This window comes from Nymphaea colorata, chromosome 5, assembly GCF_008831285.2.
Source record: "Nymphaea colorata isolate Beijing-Zhang1983 chromosome 5, ASM883128v2, whole genome shotgun sequence".
Taxonomy (NCBI): Eukaryota; Viridiplantae; Streptophyta; class Magnoliopsida; order Nymphaeales; family Nymphaeaceae; genus Nymphaea; species Nymphaea colorata.
In genome coordinates, this window is record NC_045142.1 from 21,763,641 (window position 1) to 21,781,080 (window position 17,440).

The 17,440-nt window shown below is 37.3% G+C and overlaps 1 protein-coding gene across 6 annotated transcripts; it reads right to left on the bottom strand.

Moving 5' to 3' along the window:
• Positions 1 to 3,278: 3,278 nt before the first annotated feature.
• Positions 3,279 to 17,440, bottom strand: LOC116254152 (uncharacterized). 6 transcript variants are annotated; one of them, XM_031629309.2, is made up of 11 exons: positions 17,262 to 17,440; positions 16,200 to 16,270; positions 14,847 to 14,884; positions 14,070 to 14,150; positions 12,536 to 12,603; positions 11,359 to 11,499; positions 9,036 to 9,077; positions 8,041 to 8,180; positions 4,045 to 4,149; positions 3,813 to 3,954; positions 3,279 to 3,679 (listed from the first exon to the last, which is right to left on the bottom strand). In XM_031629309.2, the coding sequence occupies exons 3-11, from the start codon at positions 14,873 to 14,875 to the stop codon at positions 3,669 to 3,671; spliced, it is 759 nt and encodes a 252-aa protein (XP_031485169.1). In that variant the 5' UTR covers positions 14,876 to 14,884; positions 16,200 to 16,270; positions 17,262 to 17,440; the 3' UTR covers positions 3,279 to 3,668. The 6 variants fall into 6 exon arrangements, with proteins under 6 accessions (XP_031485169.1, XP_031485166.1, XP_031485168.1 ...); XM_031629306.2 differs by having other exon boundaries at positions 14,070 to 14,156; XM_031629308.2 differs by lacking the exon at positions 16,200 to 16,270.

Consider the following 17,440-nt stretch of genomic DNA (forward strand, 5'->3'; position numbering starts at 1 on the left):
GCCTCTAAAATCACGTTAATGAGCGAAAACATATCATTATTAAAAGACAAAAATACCCCTCACACAGTCAAGGCCGCAGACCGTGAAAGTAGGGTCAAATGTGGCAGAAATGTTGGTTGCAGTTGGAGATGGAGAGAGACAAGCAGTGGAGATGAAGAATTACTGAGAGGTAAACGGTTGGAAGTTGAAAACTGTAATTTTCCAAGTTGGAGGTTGTTCGGTTAATGGAAATTAACCAACTGCGACCAAACTGGATATTCTTAGCTATCCTTCCAATAGCATGCACGCCTACATTATATCAGCAGCCTCGTTTCATCTTTGTTTTGTTTTAATTTTATTTCTCTTCAGTTTGCCAAGTTTTCACCCTCGCCTTTTGTCAACAACAACTGATTAAAAACGGTCAAATTTGGTCAAAGGGAAGGTAGTCTTGCCCCCAGTAAAGAGTTAATACATATTTTAGTGTATGGCACCATATATATATATATACATCTATATATATATATATAGTTAATGCTGGCCCTATCTATTGAGAGTCACCCAATTCACTCATGAGAATTGTCTGATCTGATCTACCCAATTCACTCATGAGAATTGTCTGATCTGATCTATTATGATAAATAATTGAAAGAAAAACAAGAAAAAAAATATGAACTAATATTAGATCATGAAAATATCCATCAACTTTTTCTCCGTAATTTTATCTCAACTCTCAACCTTAACCTAACCTTACAAATAAGGGGCTCAAGAATAAGTTGATGAAAAACATATGTTAAGTTAACCATTTTTTGAATTTAATCACATTTTTATAATAAGTAAAATTTAATAGCTCATATAACATCAAAATTTGGATGGTGTAGAAATTCTCATGTTACGTAAAAACAACTTAAACTAGAGTACGTTCTATATCAAATTAGCTTTTATAAATGGTAGAATGTTTGTATTTTGTTTAAAGTATTCTTTTAGCAAAAGCTTAAAGGTTCTGGTATATATACATATATATAGTCAATGTTATTGTGTGCTAGATAGTTGGAGAATGACTAAAATTTAGAAGTTCGTTATTAAAACGATCATCAAATTTTGTGGTTAGTACTAATTTAATGATTATTCTTTAATAACAAACTTTTAAACTTTGATCATCCAAACATCCAGTACATAGCAGCATTGAATTCCTCGATATTAACTACATTGAACTAAAAATCAAGCCTTGAAGCATTGTCAACGTGTATGTTTTTCCTTTTTCTCGTAGGAATAAAGAATTATATTCCTGGAAGATTTTTGTCGTCGATATCCAATAAGTGGTTGACTGTATGAAAACGACAGTTGCAACACGAAGTGCTCACATATATCCGCTATTAAAGGATAAAGCATGATCGCTGTTAATCAACAAATGAAGCCGACAACCGATTAACTTGAGGTTCCAAGGATCGTGGTGAATTGAATTATGGAAGCTTAGATATATCAAAATGTGGGAAGGAAAATATGATGAATAGAAAACTTGAAAACAAAACGCCCGATCTTTATCTGAAGATCTAACCTGCAACAACCGGAGAGAAAAAAATTAATATTTCACATTATTTACTGACATACAAATGTTCCAAAAAAAATCGACTAATTTATAAGGTATGCAGCAAGCTCATGGCTAAGTTATCAATGTTTAGAATATTCAGAAAACTTGTGACTTGGCCACTTGTTTTTCACCGTTGGGTATTGAGTCTTAGTGGCCGAGCTAGAAATTTTTGGTTGAAAGATACTGAATAAATAAATAAACAACTATTTTGGTGAACCAATATACATAAATAAATAGATTTTTTAGGGTCGTTGCAACATGAAGTGCTCACATATATCCGCTATAAACGAGTAATTGAACTCAAGTCTAAATTTATGCTCGAAATGTTAAATGAGTAGAAGTCAGACTTGTTTAAAGTCTGCTCGACTATATAAAATGTCATGAACGAGAGATTTTCTATTGCTAAGTTTCTCTTTAGGGGATACTTGGATGCAGAATATGTGCTTTGGATTTTCTGCTAAATAGTCGTTTATAGTTGAATTAGCTAAAAGAAACCAGTTAAACGAGTTAAAAGAAAATGAGATATGTTAACAGAAATGAGCTAAACGAGTTAAGTAAGTCAAGCTCAAGCTTGACGCTGTATCATCGAGTCGAGCTTGAGCCGATTCTATGAATCTCGACTAAAGTTTGAACTCATAGGCAGCACAAGTTCATATCCTAGCCTTCTTCTAGATTTTAGAGTATCAAATTGGGTCACGAACGGATGAGCCAGATTTGGACTGGTCAAGCGTCAAGTGATAACTTCAACATTATCATCCAAATCCCAAATCCTATACATGAGCAATTTTGGCCTTTTATTTTCATGGAAACGCTTAATTTTATGCTACCTCAGTACACATTCATTTTCAACCGATCGCATGGATTTCTCTCGTTCAAACCTGAATCTAATTAACTGCGAACCAATTCAATTAGATTCATTTCACTTGCATCTTGGCAATTTCTAGGTCGGCATTTCAACCAAATGAAAAATAAAGGGGGTTTGGGTTTTCGGAACCGAACAAATTTATTGACATGGCAGTTTTTAAATATTTTTTTTTCAAATAATATATTATAAAGTCATTAAAATGTGTAAATTAAATAAATATGAAGACTAATTATGAACCGTCCAATCAATTTAATCGATTATTAGAAAAGTATCGTGTAGAATTATTTTTTCATAAAAATGGGGTGTGAACCAACAAAACCTAAGTTCATTGAGTCACTAAATAAATCAATCTACACAATCTTAATATTTACATAAAAAATTTATGTAAGGACACCCTTTATCTGAGACAACTTCTCTACGTGGAAAGGCCGAACCATCATGAGTTCCCTTTTTCGGCGCTTTCCTCACACATAAAGGGGAACTCAGACAAATTATCCGTAAAAACTCACGTATTTGAAGGGGAGAATGTATGTCACAAACATTCTTAAGGAAAAGAATGTTCCATGCACCAAACACGCCCTTATAAGGATCCCCAAAGTGATACTTTCGAGCGGAAGAATATTAAGTGTTACATGCCTACGATAAATATCAACTTCATAATAATATAAAAGTTGTATTTTATGTATGCTTATGGGTAATCTCGTGACTACTCAAACATCCATCACATGGACATGACGCCGAAACAGTAATTTCTTGCTATGTAGATCAGCTGTACGGTTTGTTCAATTTAACGCTCACATCTCAACAAGCAAACCAGGGATAAGCAGGAGTTCCACTTAAACAGAATTTAATAAGATACACTTTATTCATTTTTTTCCAAATATTTAACTATAAATAACAAAAGCGTGCTCATGTTTGAATGTTTAGATGCTTTAAGTAAAGACAAATGTGAACTTTTCAAACCTGAGCATTGATAATATCACTAAAATAGCTGTGCCTGTCTGTCAACCTTTCCCCGAAACTGAAGCTGTAGAGTCCAGTTGTACATGGTCTGGTTGAAATGCCAAAACCTGTAGAATCTACACATGGTTCCTACCAATCAAGCTGAATGAAGTTTGTCAGCATCAGTCCCAATCAACTTACACCACTATGTCAGGTCATGGCAACGATGTTCGATTGCGCCCCACGCAAGCCCCTGATTGACGTCCTGTCCCCTCACATACTAACCTGGCTGGCTCACTTTATGCCTGTTCATCAACATTGTTCTTGTTCAGTATAATCATGAGGAGGTGGAGGAACTGACGCACTAAGTAATAGAAGCATCAGAAGACATGGATGATGGGTCGTTAGGAATGCAACGGCATTTACAAGTTCAGCTACCTAAGTTTGCTTCTGTCCTGACATGCCTCCATGCTGCCCTAATAACGTCATCGTCTACAAATGGCCGCAGATCCCACATGAAACAGTAGCTTCCCAGTGCCTCCGAGGGTGTAGCAAGATTCAATGATGAAACTATCTTCTCCTGAGCACCATCATTGTCACAACCACATCAATGGTTTACATTTTTCAGTTCTTTTTCCATTCAAGTGCTACCACAAGAACTCTAGGTTACCTGCATTACATAATCATCCTCCAACATGCCATACACAGCCTGCATCATCATGGCACATTCTGAAACACTGGTATTCTGATGATATTGATTAATGTTTTCTGGTTCCTTCAATATGAGTACAGATCAAGTTATAGAAAAAAAAAAGAAGGTCATTTAAGGCAACATATGTTAAGAAAAGAATGTTAAGAGATTGTTTCGCTGTGCTATATACAGAAATGAAAACTTAGAGCATATGTGCAACAAAAAGAACAAGGAATTCTAGGAAAAAGCCAATATGGACAGAATATAGAACACAATCTTTAAAAAACAGTACAAGTAAACTGAGTGAGTGATGCAAGATGGAAGCATAATCAAATCATGTAATGGATCTAATTAGATTTTTGGTACTTGTTAAATCGATCCAGATCCGAAATCCATCCCTTTCTCTATAAAAAGGGACGTGGGTCATTTTGTAAGGGGTGAATCAGTTTGAATGAAATGAAGTATTTTCTTATTCTCCGTCGTCTATTCTTTTTGTTCCTTGTTCGTTTGCTTGAGTTTTAGTTAGTTTTAGTTTAGCTTTAGTTTAGTTTTGAGTGCAGTTGGATTAAGATTCTTCAATCTTGATTCTTCTTGCATCAAATTGGTATCAAAGCGAGGCTTTGTCCCTGCCCTGTCGTGCCATGGAAGTGGTAAATCAAGAAGACGTACAGCTGGCTTTGGCAAAACATGGATTTGAGATTGCCCACATCAGGCGAGACCTTGCTGATGCAACCAGGAGAACGGACGAGATCAGAGGAATCCTCTGCTCGTTTCTACAGTACTCACAAAATAACTCACAAGGCTGCCAGGCATTTCCAGCTGCCAACGTTGTTCTTCCAGCTGCAAACAATGTTCCCAACTTCTGCGCAATGGGAGGTGAACAGTCACGGAACCACCTTGCGAGATATATTGAGATTTTGGGGGGAACTACGTTTGGTGGGTGTTCTAACAGAGCTCCATAGCTGGCCGGCGAGCCATACCCGACATCAAGACCTCCCGCCGGAGTTCCCCTGCATTCGTCTGGAGAGTCTTCCTTCCATCATCAAGGGGAAACGACAGCCCTACCCACCGGTCAGCAAGCGATGATGCTCTGTCCGGCGAAGGGAGCGACGGCCGGTGGTGGTGCAAGGAACACCGCCAGCACCCACGAAGTCCTTTTTGCTCATTCTGCAACTGGTGGGCTAAATCCAGAGGCGGAAGTTCAGACCGTCGTTGGTCTGTCCACCGACGAGCAAGCGATGGCGCTGTGTCCGATGAAGGGAGCGACGGCCGGTGGTGGTGAAGGGAATGCCGCCAACGTCCACGAAGTCCTTTTTGCTCAGTCTGCAACTGGTGGGCTAAATCCAGAGGAGCCACCAACTATTTGACCGCCGCCCGTTGGCTTGCCGCCCGCCAGAGAAGGTGGACTGAGGGGCGGACGCCCGCCACCGCCGTCTACCCACCATCATCACGAGTGGGAGGCGGTGGGCGCCCCTCCCTTCGCCGGTTGTTTCCCCTTTCTGCGTCAGGCGGAAAAGGGGAATCCCAACCCTCTCGCGAGAGAGATCGAGAGGCCCGACGATTCGGGCTGGTCTCTTTTGAGACCGGTTCGAACCGACTCGGGCCATGGAACCAATTCAAACTCGTATGGCCCGATCCATGGTGATTTGGGTTTGAATCCAGGTCCAAACTGCTTAGGTGTCCCTTTCCAACCCGGGTTGAGTTCCGGACTGTCTCATAACCAGACCCAAGTCTATAGTTCGGGCCAGTGCTCGAAACCCATTCGAACAGAATCAGATTTCAGACCCGGTTCGAACCTGTATGGCTCAGTCTCCTGGTTCAAGAGCTTGGATCCGGACCCACTCTCACTTCTCCCACTTTCCTTAATTGGATCCGGTGTGGGGTCGCTCCAAAACCCAGTCCAAGCTCGTGTTCCTTCTCTAAAGCCGTCACCTTGATCATCATAAGAAGATAGTGAGTAGACCACCACCTTAGCATATGTAGGCGAACGGTGGGACCTTTTGTTCAGCAGATCCAAATCTTGTCCAAACTCTCTAAGGTGAAGAATCATTTTAACAAAATGAAAGATTTAAGCTCGTCGAGGGCGACTTTTCTCCAACTAGGGGAGTCTGATGCAAGATGGAAGCATAATCAAATCATGTAATGGATCTAATTAGATTTTTGGTACTTGTTAAATGGATCCAGATCCGAAATCCATCCCTTTCTCTATATAAAGGGAGTGGGTCATTTTGTAAGGGGTGAATCAATTTGAATGAAATGAAGTATTTTCTTATTCTCCTTCGTCTATTCTTTTTGTTCCTTGTTCATTTGCTTGAGTTTTAGTTAGTTTTAGTTTAGCCTTAGTTTAGTTTTGAGTGCAGTTGGATTAAGATTCTTCAATCTTGATTCTTCTTGCATCAGTGAGTTACAACTGATTATTTGTCCACATTCCCTCTTCAGATGAAAACTGAAAAAGATAATCCAGTAGTTTCTTTCCAATAAGCAGCAGTAATTTGACCAGTTCCCAGTAGTTTTACTTGCATCCGATTCCCAGTTCAGGTTGTTTTGGGCATCATATAACTCGGTTGTAGTTTGAACTTTGAACAATTATTTAAAGACTATCATTTTTCTTCATAATGTTTCCAATGTAAAAGATCATGTCCACGACCATAAGGTAGATCACTAGATTGTAGATAAAATGAGTGAAAAATGTTAAAAACGAAAGTATCATAAAATTAAACCCAAAAATGAAACTGGTTGAATGCACTTTATACACGCACATATATATATATATATATAGAGAGAGAGAGAGAGCTTTCAATGACGATAGCAGACCTATAGTCACTCGTGCTCCAAGCAAAGATCAAAAAGTAGCATAAACCCAATGCAAAGAAATGACCCAAACTTATACGATTCATGAATGCAGTGATGTTGAAGGAACTAGTCAATGGTGTCGAGAAAAATTGAAAGTAACAAATCCATGGTAAGCGTGCAAACAAAATAAAGTGTGCAGCAGTAAGGCAGCGAGGAATAATGAAGTATACATCATCAACACCAAAACCAGTCACAAGTTAGGTCAAGAATCTGCTCTGCAGCATAGCATGTGAAAAGGCATGGTTGTGGCCATTTACATATTTATCCAAATTGAAGACAGATGCTTTAAAGAAACCAACTATTAAGTGAACTCAGTAATGTTTTTGTTCACCAGAGTAATTGTAGTTCATATTTTATCCACTATCCAATTGTGCCTTTGGGTGTCACAATCAAATTGCAGTAGCTTTCTATATGTAAAAATTACAACATAACCTTATAGAAGTTGGATATCTTAAAACATTGACCATTTTGCAAAGCTAGCAGAGTTGTAAACATAATTCCAAGCAATATATGGCTTATCTTCCATGGATGCAGTACTTAGGCCCCTTGTCAAAGTGATGCACCTGTGGCTTGGGTGTGCCAGTAGCAAAAAGGAGGAGGAGGAGGAAGAAGAGCAGGAGAAAGATGAAGAAGAAGACGAAGAAGAGGAGGAGGAGGGAGAAGGACATACTCACTGTCAGATGTAGTGGTGGCAGGGAGACTGGTGGTAGCCATCACAGCAAAAGACAGCGAGTTTCATTTTTTCTATTTTTACTTTTAAACCTTCATTTAGTAGAATTTACAATAACTTCCTACTACACACACATATAGATACATGTTTATAAGAGTATCATCATCCCTCATGGTTGCTAATTTCAGTGTCTTCGACCTTCCATTTCCTTTATTAATTGTTTCACCAATTCAAAATGTGTCTGAAAACTACTGGAGAAGTAAAAAAAACAAAATAAATGCTTTCCCCTTGTATTATTGAAACAACAAAACCACACATCTGTTCAATCTTTTCTGAAAGAAACCACACTACACAGTTGGACATACAAAGAAGGTATCATCATGATCTTTCAGCCAACCTGACTGATGCAATACTAAATTTTCACAACAAGCATGTAACAGCATCACATTTACCTCCTCCGCCCTAATTAATGGATAAACCAAACCGTCATCCTGGAGCTCATCCATATAATGTGATAATTTCTCGATTTCCTCCTTAACTAATACAAGCACATTCTCCATGAGACATCCAAGTTCATCAAGAAGAGCCTTTGCTGAATGTAAGAAAAATAACAATTTTAGAGATAAAAGTAAGAGAGCTAAACAAAAGCAACATATACATAAAAATCGCATATTAATCAAACAGCATGAGAGGCTGCATCATTACATCCATTCTAATCCCCCTTCCATCTCTCTCTCTCTCTCTCTCTCGAACATATTAATCAAACGGCATATCGATATGGAAGATCCAACCCTGCCCTGTATCCAACTCCTGTTTTAGACACAAAGACTACAAATAGGACAACCAGTAGTATGGGGGGTGGGGATATAAACCACTGAAGATTCTTAAAGTATTGATCTTGTCTTTCAGAAATATGGTGTGTTAAGGCTTTGACGTAGCCCATACAGCCATACAAATACCAAACTAATTAGGTTCAGGATTGGTAAAAAGGACGTTGAATTAATGTTCAGAGAAAACTTGTAAGATTTAAATTATTTTATGCAGTGAAATATGGTTTACAAAATTTTATACCAGATCCAGGTTAGACCCGAGTCTCACATAAGAACTGGAAATTTTAAGTACAAGAACACTGTAGTATTATTTTCTTGGCCATGGACTACTCTGGTCCATGAAACCTTTACAGAAGCTCAGCATGATCCCTTCCACAAGGGACCTGGTAAGGCCCAAAGTTCATTATAAGGTACCTCAAAAGATGGACCCATGTCTCAACCCACCTGTTACATGGTCACAACATAGCATGCCAATGCAGAGATTAGAGAGCCTAGGTAAAGTGATATTTAACTTCATGACTCAGTTCCTCGACACCACCAGCAAAAGTGAACTGACCTCAGTTCACCACAAAGTGGAAAAGATCATTCAGAAAAAGTAAAAAGATCTGAGAGCTTACCCTTCACTATATGTTTGTGGATTCCTTGCTGGCACATGTTCACTTTACATATTCACACAAGATGATCCCAAAAAAAAAAAATCAAGTCAACAATCTCAGTAAGTACAAAGTGCAGGTATAAAATTAAAAAAAAAAAAATCAACAAAAAGTAAAAAATCAAAGGCTCACTTAGGCTCTCAAGCTTGGCCAATTGACTAGGCTAGCTGGTTGTAGTCCAATTGCCATTTAAAAATGCCTAGAACTTCACCTAGGATGCTTAGGCTCACTTAGGTGCTCAATAGCCTAGGTTTTTAGTTGACAACCTAAATATTTATTTTTTCCTCTCATTCTTTTGTTCTTATTTTGAGACAAATTTTTTCTTCTTCTGGTTTTTGCAGTTTTTAACTATTTTGTTATTGCATGTGATTTTGCATCAAAAGTGTGTGTCTATGCATTCATGTGTTGAAAGTGTGTCTATGCATTCACATGTGTCCATGTGCACTTATGATTATAGTTACAGACCTACAATTCATATTTAAGTATCCAACTTGCATATATGTATTATCTCCTTAACATTTTTTCTTGTTTATTAGAATTATAATTGGGACAATTTTACAGCAAGCAATGTTAACACGAACAATCATTACATTGAGGATTTATGTTTTCTCTTTTCTCCAGTTTTAGGCTTTATTTTGGGATTTTAGTTTTAGAAATTAGAATTAGGGATTTAGCAGTAAGCATTGACATTTATTTGTAAGCTTTTTTGCACTATATAACTTGTAAGCATTAGTTGTTCAACTTCATTAAATTTGATCTTTTAAACTTTTATTTATGCCTGTCATCATGTTGTGAAATGTTTAATGTGTTTGTCCTATCGTGCATCTAATTGTTTTATTATTGCCACGTGATAGTTATAAGTTCTTCATTGAGAACCTCTTCAGCTTTCTTATTAGTTTTAATAATTAGTATTGTATTTAATGCACCTAGTCTTGCCTAGACTCTAGGCTCATTTAACCGCCAAGACTGCACTTGATGCTTTTAATGACAGTCCATATATATGATTCATTGCAATTGTGTGCATATATAGTTGAATCATTTTTTACTATTCCAACAATCTTTATGTGACTGCACATAACTGTGCATGTGTATATAAATGTGACTATATCTAGCAAAATTTAGTGTTGTATTTTATTAGTTTCTACATTCCCTTTTGTACTGCATAAAGCCTTAAAGCGCCTAATCTAGCATAGGTGCACTTAAGCCCTAAGCTGTATTCATTGCCTAGGCTCCACGTAACGCTTTTAATAACATAATGAAGCAGCAAACTGGTGCCAAACAGAAGGCTTTCTCACTTCAACCACAAACAGAATCTGGGGTATAAAGCCCTTATTATTAACAACGAAATGATACGTAAGAGTCTAAGACATTCTTATAATTATAAATTCTGGAATGACTAGCAGCCCTAGTTGCAGGAAAAAAAAAATACAGACAAGACATTTCAAGTTAAATGAAGTGAGATATGTCATCAGATGAAAAGCATTGTAATGGACACTATCCATAGCTACTGAAGGGGAAAAGGCCAACAGCATTGGCCACATTCTGGCTGGTCTCAACCTGGTAAAATTTTTAGGCCTCATTTGTTTCCGATGGTCAACCTAGACCATTTGCCAATAAGCCTGTGTTTTCTCCATTTGACTGAAAGTGTTCACAAACACCAGGCATCTGTTTACTGCTCTCCTATTTTATCTTTCTTTTTTCCAGGACATGTCTGTCATCTTTCTAAGGTAGGCTACATATTCTTCCTTAGTGCTTCCATATCATGTTAACCTATCCAGTTGAGCCCTTGTGCTGAGTTGATAGAACTTATTTCATGCTGCGAGAATGCAACTGACTTGCCATGAAATAAACACAAGACTTACCATTCTGACCATCTTTGTTACATCAAACAGAGCACCATGTCTCATTTTCTCACACCATGGGACAAACAACCTTTGACATGTTTGACATCAAGCATGAATCATGGCACTGCCCATTTTCATGGATTATTTTTTTTTCCAATAAGACATTTTTCTTTAATATGCCTGAAAAAATGGACCACTGAGTTGCCAGATCACCAAGAACTGCACACTGTCCTTCACAATTCAGTTCTCTCTGCTTGGTGACATTCACAAGTATGTCCTACCAGATGAGTAGAGCCCCCTTGGGTGAAGATTGGCAGCTTAACTAATATATGATGATGGATTCACTATTTTTCTGCAGAATGGTTGCAGAATGCTTTATAATGTGGATGTACTTGAACACAATTGAGATAAAAGTAGATCAAGAATAAAATGTCATTTCATACACTTGTTTATGTTGTCTATGTCTGTGTGTTGATGCCTGCATCCTGCTTCAATGTATGACCTCATCCATCCACTATTATTTGCTTCCATAATCTCTTTGATGACAGTAGTCTTCATCTGTAAGGGAGGCCGCCGAAATAACTCTGTTATAATAGTAACATTATATTCAATAATGATAATAGATGAGGACAGGTGTGCAGGTTCCAGAATTACCCCTGAACATGAAACGGCAGTAACACATGAAAAACTATGGACGCCAATAGAAAATGCCTGACTAATAAAGAGAAGCTATACAGATACTGGAGGGACTTGGCATGCTAGGAGTGGGAGTCAAACCATTCTCATACTTCTGTAGGCCCGTTTCAACTTGGAGATTCTTTGGCACCCATAAAGCCAAAGCAGATCCATCACAAATAAGCTTGGCCAAAGCTCAGGTACCCAAATTTGACAAGGGAGGATGCCTTAAATTTTTAGTGCCTAGAAGACTACAAATTTAGTCATAAGTGCATTTGAATATGAGGAAAGATATAACGAGAAGAATAGTAAACCAGACCGAGGGGACCACATGGTGCAAGAGTATATTGACATCACATAATAGTATATTGATATCTTTTCTTTTGCTACCAAAAATTAATTTATACGGACTTAGGGGGTTAGACCTTAAACTTGGAGGTTAAGAATTATTGACCAAGGGCATAATGTGCATAATCTGGTAAGGGCTGCCTTGGTAAATCTGCCAGTCATCATAGAAAAGAACAGTACTAGGTACTAGATGTATTCTTGTAACTTCCAGACACATCCAGGATCTTTAAAATATAAACTACAAAGTGCCATCAAAGATGTGCAAAATACATAAAAATGAACATATACTTTTAAAAAGTGTTGTTTCTGTTGCTTCTAAAATAGTGGGAAATATAATTCATAATTGGGTAAAGAGAAGGTATTGACCTTTTTCAAAAAGCAATGACATCATCCACAAGGATGCAGCATGAAAACGATTTCAACATGCAATCTAATAAACATGAATCTAGTGGATGTAACTCACTAACATTCATAAAAGATATTTAAAGGCTTAAAACGTTACTCGTCAAATGGCACTCCTGGAACCCACCAAGTGCAATTCTTAAAGGAGAAAGTATACAGAGGAAAAGTTAAAGCAAAAAATAATGAAATGCTGACCTAGTTCCAATTTATAGGTTGAAAGAAATCGACCACCAATAGTTACCAACTCTTCAAACTCAGCAACCCTGTCATACGTACATATTACAAGAAACCATGTATATAAAACAGGTGATTATTTGATTAACAAGAATGCCTGAATGTGGAGCCAAAAAAAATTTAAATCAACTAGTATGCCTGTGACTTTTGCCTGATCAAGAGATCAATAAAGTCCATCGAAGTCAAAGAATCCAAGACTAAGGACATCTACTTCTCAAAGGGTTCCATGGTTTAACACATTGTCACATATACCATTATTGGGTTTTCATCAGTGAGAATTTTCTTGTGTATTAATTGGGAACTTTGTTTTTCTTGGAAAATTCTTGGGAATGTAAAAATTAGAAAATATTTAAGAAAATACAAACATTATGAAATTTTGATTTTTCTATCACTTTCTTTACAAAAACATCAATACTATTAAAATGTTAAAATAAACCTTAGAAATCGATAAATAAGTTAAGAAAATATTTTTTGTGGAACAACAGAAAAAAGCGGATTTGTTTTGGCAATTTGTCCAAATGATCATGATTTTTCCTTTTCCAAATTTCCTTTATTTACAATTTTTTTCCATTTTTTGGGAAAAAATTCAGATGTTTGTCAAAATGGTTACTAAAATGGACATAAACATCAAGAACTTCATTACCCATTGAAATTGAAAATGATAAAATGACATTATTATAGAATTCAGGTTTTCATGAGTCTTCAAAAAGCCAAAATGTAATGGTAGAAGAAAAAGTTACTGTTGAATCTTAAAATAAAAATAGAAATTAGAGAATTTATTTATCAGTTCTTATTTCCTTAAAAATTTTAAGGAGGATCAAAGAGAGGGCCCATGAAGGACCACGTATATGGATTAACTAGTTTTTAATAACAACACACACACAATTGAATCCGATAAAACGTGGTTTATTATCTACAACAACAACTTCATATCAACAAAAATAACAATATGAGCTATATGGGTATCTGAGAGCACACAGAATACACAGTTTTCAATCTGTATAGAGTTGGCCTTTCCCTTCTCTTCTTTCACCTGCCCCAGCCTGCTTCCTTTTTCTTTTTCTTTTCTTAACTTCCCTTCTTCTCTCTTCTTCTTCTTATTGGTTGACAAAGACCTTACTCGTTACCTCTTTAGTCTTTACCCTTTCTCTTTGTCTTCCTTTTCCTCTTTTGCGTTCTTCTTTCCCTTGTCCTTTTCATCCTTTTTTCTTTTTTCCATATGCCATCCATTCTTCTTTCTTTTTTTATTTTTTTAACTGGTGTACTTTTTGGTATTGCAGTAACTAATTTTGTTTCCAAATTAGGCATGTTTAATTTTTGTGAGGATAAAGATGATCGAGATTGTATTTCTACTATCCTGCAACGCTGTGTTGCCAAGAAAGCATTCTCAAAGAGGCAAACCTTTTCTTATGATACATATCACCTCAATATTTGACACTTATGATGTTAAATTCAAAAAACGATAGAAAATTGGTAATGCAAGAACATTATTTACCTTGTCATAAAATCTAGAAAGATATTGTAACCCTTCTCACTAAAACCAATTAACACCTTATAGTCTTCACAGTCCATGCCACTGATACTACCAAAAAAAAGAACACAAGAAACTGGTATAGAAAACAGAATAATTCGAATTAACAAGGAAAGTGGGAACCACTAAAATTCCTTTCTATTTTTCCCTTTTGTGTCTCATATAAAAGCTGTCATAACTCATAATATGTGGGCTTCCTAACTGTTCTTGCATTTTATTTGTTGTTATTTTCCACTATCAAAATCAAACTTATTTTTTAAAGCAGCTCCTGAGTCTCAGTTACATAGCTGGCAAACTCAAGAACTCAGACTAAAACCCCTACAGGATCAAGTTGGAAATTGGAATTAACTTTCTATGTAGTCAAAATCGCTAGGTTGGCCTGGTCAGTGAACCTCCAGAAAAGGATTAGGTGGTGGCATGGTGCTAGGCAGGCCAAAAACAGTATAAGCAAAAAAGAAGAGGAGGATGAGGAGGAAGAGCAGCAGGATGAGGAGGAAGAGCAGCAGGAGGAGGAGGAAGAGCAGCAGGAGGAGGAGGAGGAAGAAGAAGGGGATGTTTGATCGTTTAAAAAAAAAATTGAAGAACTTTGCTGGAAAAGTTTGACCAGGTTGAGGATAGGGATGGACAAGGTTATCCAGCATAAACACCTTTTCAGTGTTTGAAAGGGATACAAAATTTTCTTGAATTTGTTTTCAAGTGTTTCACTGGTGAGGATCAATATGCTGCAACTCAAAAACTTACCTTTGAGCTTTATAACCGTCCCCAGACATCAGTAGGCACTGCTTCCACAATGAAATTAAAAAAAGAGCTCAGTTACAAGTCAACTAGAGGCAACTCACAAATAATAAATTCAATCAGAAACCTTCACAAAAAAGTATAACCATAAAACTATTTTCTTTCCTGAAGGACAATTTGGGGAAATGGCAACTATCAAACCAGAAATCTAACTGTAAGGAAATGGCAAGTATCAAAACAGAAATCTAACCATAAGGAAACTATCAGCTAGCGCAGGAATTCTATCTCGTTCAACTGAAAGGGAGATACTTCAATAATGAGCCCTAATGACTCAATGAGCAGACTCATAGTTTAATTCACATTATTCAATCAAGATTTGCCTAATCAAACATATAAGAGCAGACCACACAAAACCATCACAATTCAACCTATTTAATTTTTAAATTAGGCTAAACTTGGTTCCTTCTGGTTTCTTGCTGATTTCTTTTCTTTCATCACTTTCTTTCTTATACAATTGTACTTGCTTTAGGCTTATCCTTGAGTTTCTTTCTTGTAAATATGCATTTATACATATTTTTTCTCATTGTTTGCTCTACCTCCTCAAGAGAGACTTGCACTCCAATTGAGGTTCCACATTTGAAGAACTCACTCCTTCGTGGAATCTTGCAACTAGTGACCATCTTATATTCAATCAACTCCCCTGAAGTAATCGATGTCGAGTAATAAGAGGAGGATTTGCTCTTCACCCCTTGTAGGCTCCGCCCCTTGCAGACTTTTCTTATCTGGTCACCGCCCATAGGCAGCCCTCGCGGCCAACCACGACAAAGGCTTGCTGATAGTGGTATTCAAAAAATTAATATTTCGATAAATTTCTCTTCTCATTACAACTGCTTGCCTTCAAATGAAAGAAACCTCGATTAAAGTTCGGTCTCAATGCTTAAATATCTACTTAACAAGTCAATCTCTATGGTATGACATAATTTGTCATTTTTAATCATATTTCTAACCAAGCTTGTAATCCTAAGTTGATTCTTTCATCAAGCAACTCAAACATACATGATACAATGAAGTAGTCATAAGAGATAATTTAAGCAACTTCAATTCGCTATGAGCATCTAAACTTGAATCTGTTTAGCGTATAAATAAACAAATCAAGAAGCAAGAGGTCAATTATGTTCAATCTACTATATTTATTTATTTTCACGATCCATCAACCAAATAATTAAATAACTCATAGACAAACATTAAAATCATCTGTGCTAACAATCTATTGCATGTTTGAATGTAACCATCCATGCTTCAACAAACTAAACAAAAAAGAATATGTACTTTAATTGCACTATACTAAAATCTGCTCACCAATAAGGGAAAGCTCTATTTAGTATGATCTCCATCATGTCATCGGGGTGTGGCTTCGTGTGCCAGCCCACCTAGTTATGGTTCAATAATATGATTAATTATAAAAGTTAATAAGAGGTCTTAACCTAATCCTACAACACCTACAATAATCCCACCCTTTTCAAATCCCATTATGTTGCCATAACTTCTTTAAGTCATCCCTTGATAACCAATCAAGATTCTAATTATTATGAACACCCAAATACACCATCCGTACATGTCAATACCTCCCTATAGTTACGGAGGTGTAGTCAAATCCTCAATCGTACGAACTCTCCAAATTCAGCCCATACACCACTATAAAAGCTTATTTCATTTCAGCTTAATGCAAGAATCAGGCTAATCAAGTGACATTTAAATAGCTTTTCCTATTTGCATTTAAATATCAGCCGCAACTAGGGGCCAAGAGGGGACAGTATGCACCACAGCCCTCTTGTGAGTCCAAGAAAATACGCTTTCTAAAAACATGCTCAAATTGACCCCTTCACACTTAGTTCACTCAGTCTCTCTTCATATCGAAACCTAAGGAAACCCCCAAAATTTACCCAACGTAAGTACCCCCTATCAAGCAAACCTGAACCAAGAGAAAGCCACTACATTACAAAACTCATGTCATGAATTGTTAAAACTGGAATTCCTTAATTCAGACGGGCAAGCGAATCGTCCAAACCATGAATCCAAAAGAAAAATTAACGGTAAAAGAGAAAATTGAAAATCTCAAAAGATTTTACCATTGCTGTTAGTGCCCTGCTTCTCTCTCTCTCTCTCTCTCTCTCTCTCTCTCTCCTCTTCTGTTCAGTCCTCCTTCCTCCTCTCTCGTGCTCCCTTTATCACTCTTTCATTCTCTCTCTCTCCCTCTCTCTGACTCTCGTTCTCTCCCTCGCACTCTTTTCTCTCATTCTCTCTGAACTTCTCTACTCACCCGAATATGGAAGAAGAAAGGCGGTAGGGTTCCCTATACTTTTAAAAACTTTCCAAACAGCCCATCTTTAAAGAACGCGGGCGTAACAAATAGAGCCTCACCTGGATCAGCCGCACGTTGCAGAAGAACTTTTTCGTCGCCGGAAAAGCAGGTGGCCGCCGGAGAATGAGTTCCCCTGCGTGGAGAGGGAGAGCTCGCAGAGCTGTGCGGAAAAGGCAGGGTGAAATATTTACGTACGGGCCCCTTCCCACCCTCACGAAAATGCAGAGAAACTCGTCCT

Excerpts from the sequence above, each read along its gene's own strand:
- LOC116254152 (XM_031629305.2), bottom strand. The coding sequence starts at position 14,875 with ATGTCTGGGGACGGTTATAAAGCTCAAAG. Across the intron at positions 11,500-12,535 it reads AACCTATAAATTGGAACTAG|AGTTATTTCGGCGGCCTCCC; the intron begins GTCAGCATTTCA and ends CTATTATAACAG. Across the intron at positions 4,150-8,040 it reads CATTAATTAGGGCGGAGGAG|GAACCAGAAAACATTAATCA; the intron begins GTAAATGTGATG and ends CTCATATTGAAG.